This window comes from Heteronotia binoei, chromosome 2 (genome assembly GCF_032191835.1).
Source record: "Heteronotia binoei isolate CCM8104 ecotype False Entrance Well chromosome 2, APGP_CSIRO_Hbin_v1, whole genome shotgun sequence".
In the NCBI taxonomy this organism is placed as follows: domain Eukaryota; kingdom Metazoa; phylum Chordata; class Lepidosauria; order Squamata; family Gekkonidae; genus Heteronotia; species Heteronotia binoei.
In genome coordinates, this window is record NC_083224.1 from 54,335,064 (window position 1) to 54,352,030 (window position 16,967).

General features: G+C 42.5%; 1 protein-coding gene across 1 annotated transcript in view; it reads left to right on the plus strand.

Annotated features, from left to right (window-relative positions):
• NECAB3 (N-terminal EF-hand calcium binding protein 3) overlaps window positions 1-16,967 on the plus strand; it is a 114,687-nt gene that overhangs the window by 29,412 nt on the left and 68,308 nt on the right. Inside the window, exons 2-3 of the mRNA XM_060230993.1 lie at window positions 11,807-11,831; window positions 13,069-13,177. Coding sequence (XP_060086976.1) covers window positions 11,807-11,831; window positions 13,069-13,177 — 134 coding nt within the window. The remainder of the gene's footprint in view (window positions 1-11,806; window positions 11,832-13,068; window positions 13,178-16,967) is intronic.

The following is a 16,967-nucleotide window of genomic DNA, read 5'->3' on the forward strand; positions in this document are numbered from 1 at the left end:
ATACAATACCAAAAAGAGATATTCCTCTACAAGAAGGTAAGCTATTCCATCAGGAACAGTCCCCTACTCAACAATTCAGCAGTATTTTCAGTCCCATGCTGAAGCTGGATTAGACGAATGAGTTTCACTTTCTCTTTATAACAAAGCTGTTTCCAATCATGCCAAAAGATGCAATGGACTTCCAGTTTTCTACAATTTGTAATTAGTTTTTGCAACTACTACAACAATTCAAAAACAAGGTTATGTTCATTTATATCAGTTTTTAAAAATCGTCAATATCAGAGTAGGATCAAAACATCTGTCATTATATACCCCTACCCCCCTGATTAAATTGGATACTTCTACCTAATGTATACTCCAAACTACCATCTCTTGGCTGATGTTCAGTTATTTGGTTCCAGAAATATCATTCAGCCTTTGTGTTCTGAGAGACCATCTATACAAAAGATTAGACTGGAGCCCGGACCTGTCTCAAATGTAAAGGAGAAATAAATGAGCAAATATATCAAAACAGGTATTCTGCTCCAAAATTCCCTCCTTTCCATCTGTTTTTAATATGTCCTCTTTCTGAATCCTCTCCATAGTCAGCTTTCCATATTTGCGAACAAACCTTTGCTAATGTAATTACTTTCAATTATTTTCTACATATGATGAAAAAAAACTAATTAAAAGCAAGGCAATGCAAATTAGGAACTTTCTTTGGCACTTCTGTACAAACAAATGACAAACATGCATATATTGAAAAGAGATAATTCCTCACAAGCAGAGGAGGAGGATGTAGCATTGTGGACGACCACAGCAGGGAGAAAGCCATGATTTTGACTGTCCCTGCCTTGTTAGTTGAGCTGACAATGAGAGATTAGTAAAGATGCCACTAATTGGTTCCCTCCCACTTTTCAGGGCAGGATGAGCCAATCACTTCAGAGACAACCTAGATTTTCACTGCTGATGCTGCACTATCACCAGTGTATTATCCAGATTGGCCAAGGACTTCAGTATTTTATGTTTCATCTACTCCCTAAGAGAGACAGGACACAGAAAACAATCAGATCAAAGCTACAAAGAACAGTGTGAGTACAAACTATGAAGCAGAGAACCCAGACAAGTTCCTTGGCGCAATGCTTAGAGGATGAAAGAGGCTTTCTTAGACCAGCCTCTGAAAGCTATTGTGGCAAGAGGTGGGACAGGCACCATTTTGAGGCATGATTGCCTCACCCTACCCAGAGCTAGTAAGCTTGGGGGACAGTGATCAGGAAAGTTTTCCCTTGTCACAGTTGGACTGTAGCTGTAAGGAGCCAGAAAACTGTTCCTGGTTTGTGTTTGTGCTCAGTAGGATGACCCAGTCAGGTCTCCAGCACAGCAGTACCCTCAGATCTGAATCGGAAGCTTTGGGAGCATTGACAGCTGCTGACCGGCAATCTTGTGCCTAGTAGACTGGCTGATCCAGTGAGCTTCTATTCCCAGCCCAAGCTTAAATAGGTTGAGAGGAGAGCAGCTCTACCTGCTCTGGAAGCAGCACCTGGACCTTATCTTGTCCAGGTTTAACTGGGGCCAGAATCCTGCAAAGGATTACCTCCATCATAATCTGGCCTAGGAGGTAGAACATGGGCTGCAAGTCTGGCATGGTATCTTCACTGGGCTGTCTGAGCTTGTTGTCTCCACTGCTCCTGCCAGGTGGAGGGGGATTCTGGTGGGCTTCTGGATTAGTCCAGGCCTACATTTAAGAGAAAGATATTTCAAGAAAGGGAAGAGAATTTAATGTAACCGGTCCGGGAGAGGAACAATTGTAATTTAGAGTGCAGTCCTAAACAGAATTTTGGGCTTCTATGTCTATTGAACTCAATGGATTTAGAAAGGTGTGACTCATTTTAGGATTACACTGTTAGGAATCTCAGCTATATCTCATTACAGCCAATGGAGCTGTAAAAACATGTGACTGACCCATTTACTGGCCCCCCAGCTAAGCATATCTAAGATGCTGTCATTCAGTCAAGTCCTGTGCAGGGAGGGAAGGAAGCTTTGAGAAGATCAGACATGGTCGCAAGAGGACTGTGAGCTTGTTCTTGCCATTCCCATAACCCCCATTTCAAAGCTACAGTTCTTAACATTAAAACAAGTCTTTCAAGCCACTTGTACCTGGTTCAGGCTCATGGGGGGTGGGAATCCTGCGGTTATACAGCTCTCACTAATGAACAGGTACTTCCGACCAATTTTTGTGAAGCTTTAGCATTTAAACCCTAACACACATAAAAACAGCTGCAGAAAACACGATGAGGTGATTGAATGTTGTGTGGTGTAATAAACAGTTTCACAGGTATTAGAAGATCAGCAGATTTGAGCTTTGTCCAACAACAAATAAGAAATGTACGGGGGGGGAACTGTGCTTGAGATGGAGGGAGAGCTTTATTGCTGTGCCACTTGCAGGAAATGATGAAGAAATAAGGTGACACTGTGCACTGACTTGTACATAGAATGGTGTTGACAAACAGTGTTGCTTTTGAACTTATGGGAAGAGCAGCATTTGTTAACAGAGCCAAAGGATTTATTCTCTTGAGGTCACACCAGGTAAGCTCTGTTAATTGGGGTAGAAGCTATTTTGTGAGAAGGCTTCCCTCCCCGAACCTACAGTATCTGAGTGCATGAAGCTGCCTTGTACTGAGTCAGACCATGGGTTTGTCAAGGTCAGTATTGTCTACTCCAGCATGCAGCTTTCCCTGGGGGTCTCCGGGAGAGTTCTTTCACATCACCTACTACCTGACACTTTTGACAGGAAATGCTGGGAACTGAACCTGAGACTTTCTTCTTGCAAAGCAGATGTTCCATCACTGAACCCCTTCCACGTGTACCTTTTTTTTTTGTGAAAGATAGCCTCTACTTATAACAGCCTATATGCCAGTCATAATCAGGTAGTCCTCATTGTGGGAAGCTAGAAAAGAAATAGCAGGATCAGGGGTTTTGCCATAGTGGCCCCTACTTTTGGATCTGATGTGTGACTAAGCGATCAACCCAGAGAAAACTAGTGAACAAACATATTGTATATTTAGTCCTAAGACGAGGCCTTCAGATCCCACTGATCATTTCTGCTTATGGATTGGAACCTCCCTGTATCCCCCCTCCCACAGAAGTGCACTGATCTCCCCCCAGTGCTGCTCTTGAGAGATGGGAAGCCCCCAGGAAAAATCTGAGGAACAAATCTGAGGTCTACCACAGGAGAGGAGAATCAGCAAAAATCGTCTCCCATCTATTAGCATAAATGACTGTTGGGATGCAACCCCCTCTTTCATGTGGGCATGTGTTTTATCCCTTTGATTCATCATAGGCTGCACCCATCATTTATTATAGGGGAGATCTGTCATGCAAGGCCAAGTAATGTGTCAGCAAGGCATGTTTACAGTTGTGTATCACTCAACATCTTGAAAGCAAAGCATTAAGAAATAAGCACACCAGAAAGAAAGCCCACTGGGAGTGCTTTGCTTTAAAACCCAGGGAAAAAATTCCTTTTGGGTAGAAAATTCCAGTTTCTTTATTTAGATGAAATCCGGCTAATGGACTCAGAGAGGATGCAGCACAGTATTTTCGTGCCAAGATCGTATCTTGGTCTGACAACGTCTGTCTCCCACAGGCGCCCATTACCTAACACTGGTAAGATGAGAGCAGGTTTTCCTGAAGCAGTGTTAGAGGTGGTATAGAAGAGTTTGTCTTAGCAGAAGACTCTTAACCGTGTCCATGTATTCTGTCAGAGGAAGGAAATCAGAAATTGTTTAAGGTCAGGAGTTTTGAAGTAAGATCACCCTAGCAAAGATTCTGACATCCAAAAGTAAAATAAAAGATGCCCAGGTTTCCAGTAATCTAGAGCTTGGTCTAGAACTGGCCTGTAAAATTTGCATGCACCAAGGCAGAGAGAATCTTTCAGCCAGATGCATTGACCCCTTAGAGTCTCAATCAATGTTTTATTACTTGCAAGAAATGTCAAAAACAATACATTGTTGGTGTGCTACATCCAGCGTAGAGGACTGCAAGTTGTGTAGACAAATATATGAGTAGACATGCACCAGATACATGGGTGGAGAGACAGGTTTGCCACCAGATTAAGATATAAACATTCAAGGACAGGGTGACCAGGACTTTTGCATGAGATAGTACCTACCCTTTTGGATGCCTCAGAGTGGTGACTGAGGCTACAACTGCTGTGCCGCTGCCAGTTCCTCTCCCCACCTTAAAATGTCACTGGTTGCAGAACATCATGTCATTTTGCAACATGGCAGATGAAGCTTAGGGGAACTAATGGGAGGAAATAATGAACAAAGAAGGTAGGAGGGAAAATAGGAACATCATCGTGGTGCCCATTTCCACATGTGCAGCATGTTTACTCTGCCAATTAGCATCAAATTATTTTGTTATTCATGTGAAGTGGGATTCCATCTTGCATTTCACATACCACAAAATGGAGTGCTGAAAGTGCTCTTGTTGCCTGTGGGGTAATAGGATTCCATGTGTAGAAGCACACCAAATGGGAGGATTCAGTGATTTCTTGCATTTCTAACCCAGAATCACAAGGTATTGTAACCCAGATTGGTCTTTGCCAATGTTTCTCACTGCTCATAGGCGAGTGCCATCTTGCTTTATATCAGGATAGTAGGCATATAATAACTGCATCATGGGTAGATTAATTAATGGCTTCTAATTGCTCTTTTCCATGCTAGGGTAAAGCTGCTTTTGAAGGCAATGTGGAAGTTTTAACTAGAGCACAAACTGGGGCCTGCAGTGGGATCCCATGTTCAGTTATTTAAGTTTAAGTTCAAAATTGGTGGGATTTTATATAGGATTCTACTGTTAGTCAATGAGTTTGAAGGCTGCAGCTTTGCTTAGGGATGGTACTGTTAGTTGCTGAGTTCATAGTATACCAATTTTTTTAAAAAAATTGTACTAGTTATTAGTTTGGTTCCAGGCTCAGTTCAAGGTGTTGGTTCTTACTGTGCTGAACTTCATTATCTGAACAGCAACTAGACAGGCTTGGACTCTTAACTGATTGGACACTATATTATTTAATACTATCTACTGTGTTGCAATTATATTCTTTCCAATTATGGCATGTAGCTACATCTGAATCAATGTTTGATTGGTGCTCCACTGTTTACTTTCCTGTCTAGAACTTCATTATCTGGCATCCACATAGGGTTGGCAGCTCTTCAGTGGCAACTGGCAGGAATGTGGGGTGGAAATTGACAAAAACATTGTCACACCATACTGCAGTGTTGCTTCCTGGATGTCACCAAGTTGTATGGCACTCTAGGATTTTCTCTGATCTTTATGGTAAAAACCATAGAGATAGAAGAAATTCCTAGACTGCCACATAATGTGGTTATGTAGCTTCTCCTTTCCCAGAAGTAATGGCATGGCATTGTGCAATGCTGTTTCTTTTTCACTTTTTGCTTCCTTTGCTCCTTTGAGCAGCAGTTCGGGCCAGAGGCCATCAATGGGAGGTTGCCCACCTAGCAACTTTACATCTACATATCTGACAGACCACCCTTCCCTATATGTTCCCAGGTGCCAGCTGTGATCTTCACAATAGTGGCTTTTAGTTGCCTCCTTGCTTTGTGTGGCACATGCTGCCCTCTTCCCTTTCATGAGGTTCCCCCCCCCCCATTATTCCCCTATGGAATGGGATTGCAGGGGCAATGTTCAGGGCGCCTTCATTGCCAGCCTTTCATCGCATCCCAGGAAACCAGTCTGGAAACCTCTGCAGGTATAACCGCTCATCTTGTCAGATCTTGGTAGCTAAGCAGGGTTGGCCCTGGTTAGTACCTGGATGGGAGACCACCAAGAAAGTCCATGGTTGCTACACAGAGGCAGTCAATGGCAAACTACTTTCAACGTCTCTTGCCTGGTAAACCCTATTGGCTGTGACATATATATATATATATATATATATGAAAACTTTCTCACTTAGACAGTCCAAAGAGGAAATACCCACAACACTCATAACAATATATGCAGTGCATTCACAACTCCAGTGCTATCTAGAGAAAGTTTTGCATTTGCCTAGGTACAGAAATTGGAATTTGAGTGTATACTGGCTCATATCTTCTTTGATTGCGTGGTGACCCTTTTGAGAAATTTCTGGATTCCATCAGTGGCTGCTTCTGGTGCTTTTTCTGCTTCCCTGGCCTTTTTTTTTGCCAGCTGATATAGATTTTGGTATGCCTGCTGTGGCAAAATGTTTGGCTGCAGTGACTTCAACACAGGGTGGAATTAGGGTGGTATCAGTTTGGTTTATGTTATCCAAGACCATCGGGTCATCATATTATTTGACAATAAAAGAATCTATGTGGAAAATGCAGTATCTTTGTGGCTGAGCTGCTGTATTGAAATGAAAATTCTCTGCAGCAAATGGTAACAACTGCAGATTTATTCCATGCAAATGATACTCAGTTTATATTAATCCAAGACAAACCAAACAAGCAGCTTGGCTTCTGGCTCATTATTCTTCCTGTGCAAACTCTGATGATGCATGTCAAGATGATCTAGTCTTTCTTAGCAATTAAAAACAAAGCTTTTATTTCTCTGGTCCAAAGATCAAGCTGGACAATGACCCTAAAGGCATCTGTAGATACCTGTTCCTGTGCTGCTAACTACTGTCACTGCCCCAACCCTGCACCTCCTCTTTTCCCTGATATGCCTGGTGCATACACAACCACAACTGCATCAGCACCCCCTGCTGTGACCCAGCACCATCCCTTTCCCCTCACTTTCACATCCCCCCTACTCAGCTGCACTATAATGCTAACACTTAGCTCCAAAGTGAGATGAGAGGAAGCCCTTCAAAGGGCTAAATAGTGGAGTTGCCAGCCTCCAAGTAGTGGCTGGAGATCTGTTATTACAAGTGATCTCCAGGTGACAGAGATCAATTCATGTGGAGAAAATGGCCATTTTGGAAGGTGGATTCTGTGGCATTGAAGTCCCTCCATTTCCAAACCTTAGTCTCTTTAGATTCCAATGCCAAATTCTCCAGGTATTTCCCAACCCAGACTAGGCAACCCTAGCTGGAAAAGGGAAGAATGATGGCATTTTGAAAGTAGAAATTAGCTTCACACACACACCCCTCCCCCATAGTGGCGACAGAGGGAGTCTCCACACAGGCACTGCTTTACAACTGCTCTGGACATTTATCTTGGAACTGGGGAAAACAAGATTGTTGAAGGGAATCTCTGCAAATCATGTTCTGAGTGACCACAGTGTCATGTAGAGGGGGAGGAGGAGGAGACTGGATTTATACCCCACCCTTCACTTGGAATCTCAGAGTGGTTTACAATCTCCTTTCTCTCCCCCTCCCCACAACAGACACCCTGTGTGGTAGGTGGAGCTGAGAGCTCTGAGAGACCTGCTCTTGCGAGAACAGCTCTGAAAGAACTGAGACTGAACCAAGGTCACCCAGCAGCTGCATGTGAAGGAGTGGGGAATCAAATCTAGTTCTCCCATATTAGAGTTCTTGCATTTAACCACTACACCAAACTGGCACTACACCAAACATGTGGATGTTTCCCTTTGAACTGGGAGCTTCCTGTCTTCCATGCAGGTGGGAAAAAACACTCATGTGGAAGCAGCTACAGCAAGCTTCACTGGTGAATGTCTAGATTCAAGTCCTGTAGCACCTTGGAGACCAATCAAGATTTGGGGAGGGGGGGAGTATAATCTAGAGTCAAAGCTCCCATTGTCATATGATAAAGGGAGCTCTGACTCTCAAAAGTTCATACCTCCAGAAATCTTGTGTCTCCAAGGTGCTACAGGATTCAAATCTAGCTGTTCTACTGCAGACCAACATGGCTGCCCTTTAAAACTAGCTTCACAGGTGAGTGAGAGTGCGAAGCCAGGTCTCTCCTCTCTCTACTGCATCCGCCTGCTTTCTTGGTTCACCCTTGAATAGCACAGCCTGTAGATTGACTCTGGATCAAGTATGAAGTTGCATCTTCATTTTGACCCCTGAGCATGATGGCATAAGCTACAAGGCAGACACTGCAGCAAACCTCTGAGCCTCCTGAACATAGTATACTTGCAAAGCAACCTAAAGCTTAGCCCGCTGAAACATGGCAGTATCTGGGTCAGCTTTTACAAATGAATAGGGTATATTATCATCTCACTGCATCTGAAGCCGACCAAGTGTGTTCTGATTATCAGCTCATGCCAGTAAATGGTGAGAGGTGGTTACCTTCATGTGTTTTGAAGATGAGCAAAGAGAGGGAGGGGGGAGAGTCCGCAGCAAATGATTTTTCAATTCCTGTGTCTAATAGTTCTCATTCTTCAGACTGCCACAGAAGGGATCATTATAGATTGCAGCATGTCACGCACCAGACATAGAGCTGGATTCTTCAGTTACCTAATTTCCCCAGAAAATTGGCTTCCTCTGCTGAATACTTTCTGCCATACTGAGGAAGGTTTATAAAGACACTCTGGACACAACTGGTGCAAATGCAGATATTAGCATGACCTCCCAAGAGGGAAGGAGAGTTACTAATGAGAGAGAGCTTGTCTGAGCTGGATAGATTTGTTAAGGGTGGCAGAGAAATGAATGTGAGAGTAGTGTCGTCTTAAGGACCTCTTGTGTTTTGGGTACTTTTTTTTGCTCTCCCTCTTTTTCTCTGCATTAAAAACTTGTCATAGATGAAAGTGGAATATCTGACCAAGGTAGGAAAATATCAGTTTGGGAGAAGCCCTTTCTTTTACTGCCAGTATTTTATGGGTCACCAGATATAGGATCAGGAACCAAGCTTCTCCCAGGTTTATCTGGGTTGCCATAAATATCAGTCAATCATATTATATTAGTTCAGCAAGCAGGTCATTACAATGACAAACCATGAAGAAAGATCAAGATGGGTAGCTGTGTTAGTCTATCTGACACAGCAGAAAAGGGTAATAGTAGCACCTTAAAGACGAAGAAAATTTGTGGTGGGTTTTAAGCTACCACAAAATAATAATAAGATAACAAAATAACAAGACTGGGTTAGGTGAACCCATCCATGTAAATGTATTTATATGTATGCATGTTGTATATCTACATGTAAATGTATTTTTATATATATGAATGATGTATATCTTTCTGTGCATTTATTTATATCATTTGAAGTACTGACAAAATAAGCCCTAGTCCACAGTCATATTACTGCTCTTTAAGGTACCATGGAACTCTTTTTTTGGTCATTGTCAAGGTCTCATAGGCACAGTATCAACTATCAAAGTGCACAGCAGTATCCTTGCACTGCCAAGTATACAATAAGCACCACTATCACAACCAGATTCACCCACCACGTGTGCCAGCTTTATTTTTTTTTGGGGGGGGGGGTAGAGTCTGATGGATTTCCTGAGGCAAATCTGAAAACAAAGGGAGCATGTTACTCTAGAATGTGTGACTCTTGGCTTGTTTTTTCTGGTTTGTCTCACCGTGTCTACATCATATTATATCCTAATTTGCTTTTCAGCCCTATCTAGAAGTGTAAATGGTTTTCTTCCTTTTCATTGTATCTGAAGAAGTTTGTGCGCACACAAAAGCTTATACCGTGAATAAAACTTTGTTGGTCTTAAATGTGCCACTGGACTCTAACTTTATTCTTAATATTTCTGTCTCTACATGCATTTCCGCACTTTGGAACAAGCCATGCCCAAACCTCAAAGCTGTCTTTAGTTGGTGGTAGCACAATTACTAGACATGAATATTGGCCCGGCCAATTTAAGCAGTTGTTCTATGTGCAAATAAAGATTTCATAAAGGGAAGAAAAATTCTGCTTTTTAGTGCAGGTATGTACAAGGATTTTCCCCCTGATGATAGAACGCAGGAGTAATTGTACCTAATGTTTTATTCTGGTGTTTTTTAAGCTAAACCCATTTTGTTTAAAGATGTTGAAAATTTAAAGACATGAGAGTAACAGTAACATAGTGAAGATGCCATTTGAGTTTGTGTTTGCAGTTTTCTTTATGAAGGAAAAGAATGCTTTCTTTAGGCTTTTCATATTGCTAAACCTCCATGGTGACCTTTCTGATTAAAGGATAGGGACCACTCTTTGAATTTTTGAAAGAACCCTGCCCCCTGCTAGATTGTTCCTCACAAGCCATGTTCTTATAGGATGAATCATTCCATAAAAGAATGCACCAGTTCAGAATGGTCCTGTTTCAAGGGGCGGGGGGGGGGGGGGGATTGTGGAGTAAGAAAACCTATGCACCAAACATAATTTGCCAAGGGGGTGTAAAATAGGTTTTATGATAATAGGAACGTGGAGCTAAGTTGTTTCTTAAAAATAAATCGGTAAGAGAGAAAGTTAGGTGAAATATGATATGGACATATAAAGTTGCTATATATGAATCAGCCCCTTGGTCCATCAAGGCCAGTATTTTCTACTCAGACTAATAGCAATGATCCACGGTCTCAGGGATAGGCCTTTCATAATACCTGCTACCTGAGCGTTTTGACTGGGCATGCCAGGGATTGAAATTGGGTCCTTCCATATGCCAAACAGATGCTCAGCTATTGAGCCATGGCCCCTTCTGGGGTCTAGCTTTTCTCTGTTGTTTTTCTTTCCTTCCTCTTTATGTTATTTTTCCTTCTTTCTGTTCGCAACAGCTTTGTTGTGATTGCTCACAGACTGGGGAATTTTCAGTGATACTGGCTGATTTTTCAGTGATACCATCTATTCCAGTGTACTGTTCACACAGTGGCCTACCAGTTGTCCTGGAGAGTCAGACAAACAATACAATAAATCCTGAGAAAAACCCAGCACCAAGACTACTCCTAATGCAGTGAAAATATTATGGCCCCTATGATTATGTCCAACAGTGCTGATCTCGGGGCATCAATACACCTGTGCCACAATTCAGAGGGTTTTTATGGAATATGTGGAGCTCCTGTGCCTTCAAAGTCTTCTTTTTATAGAAAATGAGCTTTTTAAAAAAATATGTGCTCCCCTGCATTGAAATTACTCCCTCCCCCATCTTATGACAGTGTGTATAGTGCTCTAGCCCCCATGAGAAATGAACCCCCACATTTGTATTTACAAGATACACATATAAGGGATTGCAACTCTTTGTTTTACTTGCAGCCAATATGAGTATTGCTGTGTCCAATTTCAAAGTGTTGGCTCCTTTGCAGGTAGCAAAAGCTCTGTAGTGTGCTCAGGCATGAAGGGGGGAAAAGTTTTGTACATCCAGGGGAATCCCTAATATGCAGAAATGTGCAACTTCCCATCAATCCCCAAATTTGAGCAACCCCTGAAAAAAAGGGGCTTCTACAATCTGCACATGTATCTGGGATACATTGCAAGAACAATAAAATTACAAAGACAACATTTTGGGTTGTCTTGGCAATCTGCTAGATACTGAGATGTGCAACTTGTATTGTGCCATGTGACCTCACCTTATAATGTGATACCCTCAGCCAGGGATCAAACATAAGTGTGTACTCCCATTTCTCAGGCAACGGTGCCATGCTCTGTATAAAGGCCCCATGGCACAGTAGGAGCTGTACATTTGGTGTCCAGTCAAATGACATCTGGAGTCTCACAAGTTGATTGTGCAAGACTCTGAGCACCTTTTTGGGTTGCCATATAACTAAATATGCCAAATATCACAAGGGGAGAGGGGATGGAAGAAAGGGGAGATAGGAGGGGGAAGGAAAAAATGAGATGAGGGTTAAGAAACAGATCCCTCTCCGGTAGCCTTATTATTTTATGCTGTTTTATTTCCTGTGTGCTCATATACAAAAGGGGCATATATCTCTAAGATTATTCTGAATGTAATTTATTTATGTTTTCCTTCTTTTCAGATTTTTCGACGAGCTGACAAGAATGGTGAGCGACCTGTATGATTTCTTGTTCCTCTTTCTTACCTTATTTATGAAATATGATTAACTGCCATATCTGCCTTATCTCAGGGGCTTGAGGTGGACTACTATATACTTAGTAAACCTTAGAAATTCTCTGGCTCTGAACAAAATGGCAAATAACATTTCCAAAATTCTCTCTGTACATATGAGAGCTGGAAACCTCTTCCTAAATGAAAGCTAAGCCCGCCGGGCTTCCAAATTCCTTATCCAGAGATGAATTCCATGCATCATGGGGGTTCACAGTACACCCAGTGTGTTCTTGCTGACCCATGCCATAGCCCATGAATATTTTTAATCCCATATGACTCTGTTCATTTCTGCCTGTCTCTATGACAACTGTTGTCTGTCATTTCCCATATTCATAAGAATCTGTGCCCTTGTTGTGCCCCTGTCAGGCAAACTCACATGTCAGTCTTTTGTTCTTCTTGTGTCAGCTTCACCTGTGAATCCCGACCCCTTCACTGCTATTTTGGCATCTGCTGTAACCTTTATACCTCCTGTGGCTATTGTGTTCATACTCCTGTCACTCTTCAGAAACCGATCTGCTCTTTTGTGATGACATTTCTACTTTTATTTACCCTCGGCTGATGTTAAAATCCAACTTTGTTCCACATTTTGTGTACTTTGCAATCTCTGCAGTGCTGGATATTTTTAATTCCCATTTTACAGATGTCACAGCAAGGCTGCTCCATATTAACCTAGCCCTTTTGGCTTTCTGGCTAGATTTTAGCCCAGTTTTCCTACCTGAAACAGAGGAGGTAGTCCAAATGACCCACTAGCAGCTGGAACAAACGTCTGCTGCTATGGCCCCTATGCAAGCTTGGAAACAGAGCACCTACTACAGCACCTACCCCCTCATCTAAGTTGCTACTAAATAGTGGCCAGTAAATGCACAGGTCCCTCCAGTCCCCCCATGCCCCCGGAGATGTCTATTCTAATAACTAAGGTAATAGTTGAGTCAAGAACTCATGGATCTTACTTACGGCTCTACACCCTTTCAGAATTACTAAGGCTGTACATCTATGACTCCCCACTCCCAGGCTGTACAACAGAGATCAGAGAGCTCTTGGAGTCTGTGCTATGCTTTATTTTTTGTTCACGTAGAAGAGTATATGACATTAAACAGTGTGCAGCACACTTTGGCCCATGTTGGTCTCTCCCTGCCATGGTGTAACTACTCCTCTCCTGTGATTCAAATGCAGATGATGGGAAGCTGTCATTTGAAGAGTTTAAGAACTGTTGTGCTGACGGTATCCTGAGCTCTGACGAACTGTGGGAGTTGTTCAGCTGCATTGACAGGCGTCATTCAGAGTAAGTGCTAGTCTGTTACAGACAAGGAAAATTAAAGAAAACTAAAATTTAATTCCTGCCTTCCTCCCCTGCCACTCCCATTATTTGGGAGACTGGAGCACAGAACAGACTCAAAATAAGTGGGTGCCCTACATTTGTACAGAAGGGAAGGTTTGTTTGTTTTAAAAAAACCACCTTGCATTATGAAATTGTCAGATATGGGATAGTATCAGACAGCAGGAAAGGATTTGAAGAGAAAAGGAATATGAAAAGAAATCTGGATGAAACAAGGCATAATTGACATATAATTTTGAAAACTGACCTTTGTCAATGCAAGGGGTGTCGTGGTAAGATCAAAAGATGTCCAGGTAGCTTGAGAGTTAAATTCTAATGTAGTATTGTGGTCCATAGTACAATCTTAAATATGTATTCTTAGAAGTAAACCCCCTGAATCCAGTGGGACCTACTTGCTAGTAATTGTGCTTAGGGTCACAGCCTTAGAGTTCAAGTCTTGTCTTTGCTAAGAAATTTCTAGGTGATCTTAGACAAATGACTTCCTGAACCTCAGTCTTCCTTTTCTGCAATATGGACATAATGATACTCACCTAATTCATATGAGTGATATAAGGATTGCAGCAAGATAGCTTATGTGACATGAACATTCTTATTTTCTTCCTTATCCATGAGCCAGTGTGATGTAGTGGTTAGAGCAGGGATGTCAAACATGTGGCCCGGGGGCCGATTCAGGCCCTGGCGGGTTCCTATCAGGCCCCCGAGCAACTGGCTGTCGTCTGCTTCCCTCTCCTGCTCTCTTGCTTCCTTCTGCATAACAGCTTGCTTTGCGAGGCTTGCTCAATCACACAAACCTCTCTTGGGGAGACAGAGTTTGCTTTGCCAGGCTCTCTCAATCGCACAGCAGAGCTACTGAGCCAAGCCTCTCTTTTTTATATTAGCTGATGCTCCTCCCTCTTCTGGTTCGCTGGGGAAGGAAGGAAAGGGCCAGAGCTTCCTTTGCCCTGTTCCCTCAGTCCCATGGGAGAGATACAAAGAAAGCACCTTTAAGATCAATGAGTGCTAATGTTTTATTTTAAGGGTTGTTTGTTTTTTTAAATTATTAATTGTGTTTGTCTGTGTCCTTTATAAAGTTCATATCTCTGATCTAATCTTAAACAGGTACTCATATGGCCTAGCCCAACATGGTCTCATTTATGTCAGATCCGGCCCTCATAACAAATGAGTTTGACACCCCTGGGCTAGAGTATCAAACTAGGATCTGGAAGACCCAGGTTTGAATCCTCGTTCTGCCATGGAAGCTCACTGGGTGACTTTGGGTCAGTCACACACTCTCAGCCTAACCTACCTCACAGGATTGGTATGAGGATAAAATGGAGGACAAAACGAAGGACAAAAGAATTATGCAAGCTGCTTTGGGTATCTGCTGAAGAGAAAGGTGGGGTATAAATGAAGTAAAGCAAGTAAATAAGATGGGAATTCTGTTCTACTTAGGCTGTCCTACTCCTGCTCCATTACAGTGTATCTTGAAGTTTAATATATATGCTGCCAGGTGTACATAGAAGATCCTCTTTCAATGTTGGGAGCAAGATGACCTTTAATTGATCTCTGAGTTTATCATTATCTAATTTATAATGCACCAGAACTTCACTTCACTCACCTACAAACCACACATGGCTGCTTTGTGCCAATGGGAGAGCGCAAAGAGCTGGAAAATGGAATTTGTTAGGCCTGGGAATTCAAACTGTTTTTAAAAATAGTCCAGATTCTGGTCATAATTAAGATGGAGTATTAACTTCACAGCAGTTTGCCTGTGATGCACAGATGAAAAAAACCCTGCTTTGCTATTTTTGTTCACATGCCAGTTAAAACAACATGACTATAAAATATGCAAGCAAAAAAAATGTGGTTTTTTGTTTACTGTCAACAGTGCCATTCTGCACCCTTCAAAGTCAGTGGGATTAGAAGGGCATAACTCTATTTAGGATGGAACTGAAAATATACAACTCAGTTTGGTTTCTTAGCACATAATTTGGGTTAAATCACATAACTACCCAGGAAGGAAGCTTGGCCTATTTGCTGTGTGGCTGAGATTGGCTTCTTGTCTCGTATTGAATGAGAAAGTATCTAGACCAGAAAAGGGCTTTCCAAAGCAAAATATCTCAGGAATTCAAACAGCCTGTAAGTATTTCCCTCATTACAGCATTTGTTGCAATATTTTGTACTGGCCATCCTTGTAGATGATAATCAAGGGATAAAATTTCTCTGAGTACCCACTGCCCAATGAGCTGCTTTTCTCCTCTTGTTCCCAGGTGACAAGAGTTGCAATTGCACTGTATCAGTTCACCACATGAAATGCTCAATGGAGTCAGTGCACCTCTGTCATGCCACTATGGCACTAAAGTGCCATATTGGTTTAGCTCTTTAGCGCTCACATTGGAATGCTCACAAAACAAGTTTGAGGAAGATCGCACACGGGGCAAACGAGGGGAAAAGCAACATTGTAGGAAGTGCTATGGGTATTTTAAACAGCACACAACAGCAATTCAGAAGTGCAGTGAGGGGGTAGAAATTGGAAGAAAGCAGTTTCTGTCAAGACCTGCTCACCCACGCCTTGCTAACCCAGAACAAGTGGGTTTGCATGAACAGTAAATAAATTCCTCTAGTGGCTGGTTGCTAAAACATATCTGTCTCAAATGACAGAAAAATCCCATTAGTTACCAGTCACTAAACTCGAGTCTGCCTCTAGATGTTCAGAGGCAGTAAACCTCTGAATCCCAGAGCCAGGAGTCAACATCAGGGGAAGGCCTTGGTCTCTATGCATGTTGTTGGCCTTCCAGAGGAACTGGTTAGTTGCTGTGTGAGATAGGATGCTAGACTAGATGGACCACTGGTCTGATCCATCTGCACTCTTCTTAGGTTCTTATATTCTTGTGATAGAAGAAGGCTTGCAAAATTAATTTGCATTAAGCCCTGCCTGCGACCAAGGAGAACCCAATGTTAAGGGCAGTATCCTGATGAGGAAAAAACCCTCATGGTAAGTCCAGTGTTTCATTTCAGTTGATCTCATTTGACAGCTTTCAGCATAGATCTTCTTTTGGCATCTGATCATGACTTCTCAAAAAGCTGCCCTTGCAATTGTTTTCCCAAAGCCGATTCATATCACTGTCTACTTAGCCTGTGCCAGTGCAGCTAAAACTCATCACTGGGTAACTTGCAAGAGCTATAGTGGCCACAAAAAAGAAATGTGTTTGAGAAATGGCCCTGAGGAACCACAAGAGAACTGGTGTGGTGTAGTAACTAGAGCATGATAGGCCTAGGGCATAATTGCACATAAATGTTTTTTTCCCCTAGGTGTGACCCCAGGTCACATCATATACATGTTCTGGGAGTTCTGAGCTCCCCGCCCAAAAAAAGTCAACATTTGGATTGGGACCATGGTGGACAGAGAGAGGAGGCTTAAGCCTCCCCCTTCCCTTGTTTCCCTGACCTGAAATGTCCCTGGGGAGCTGCTATTTGCTCTTGTTTGAGATCTGACATGTACCCATATTGGTTCAAATACAACTCCCCATAGGTTCAGTAGTAAGCTCCATGGGGCTGTTTCAGATCAGGCCAATTATGAAGCTGGGAGGCTTAAGCCCCTCCTTCCCCCTTGTGCCACAGTTCAGTTTTTGAAATCATACTAAAATTTGCAATCCGTATTTACCAAAAGGAGCCCTGTGGCACAGAATGGTAAGCTACAGTACTGAAGTCCAAGCTCTGCTCATGACCTGAGTTCGATCCCAGCAGAAGCTGGGTT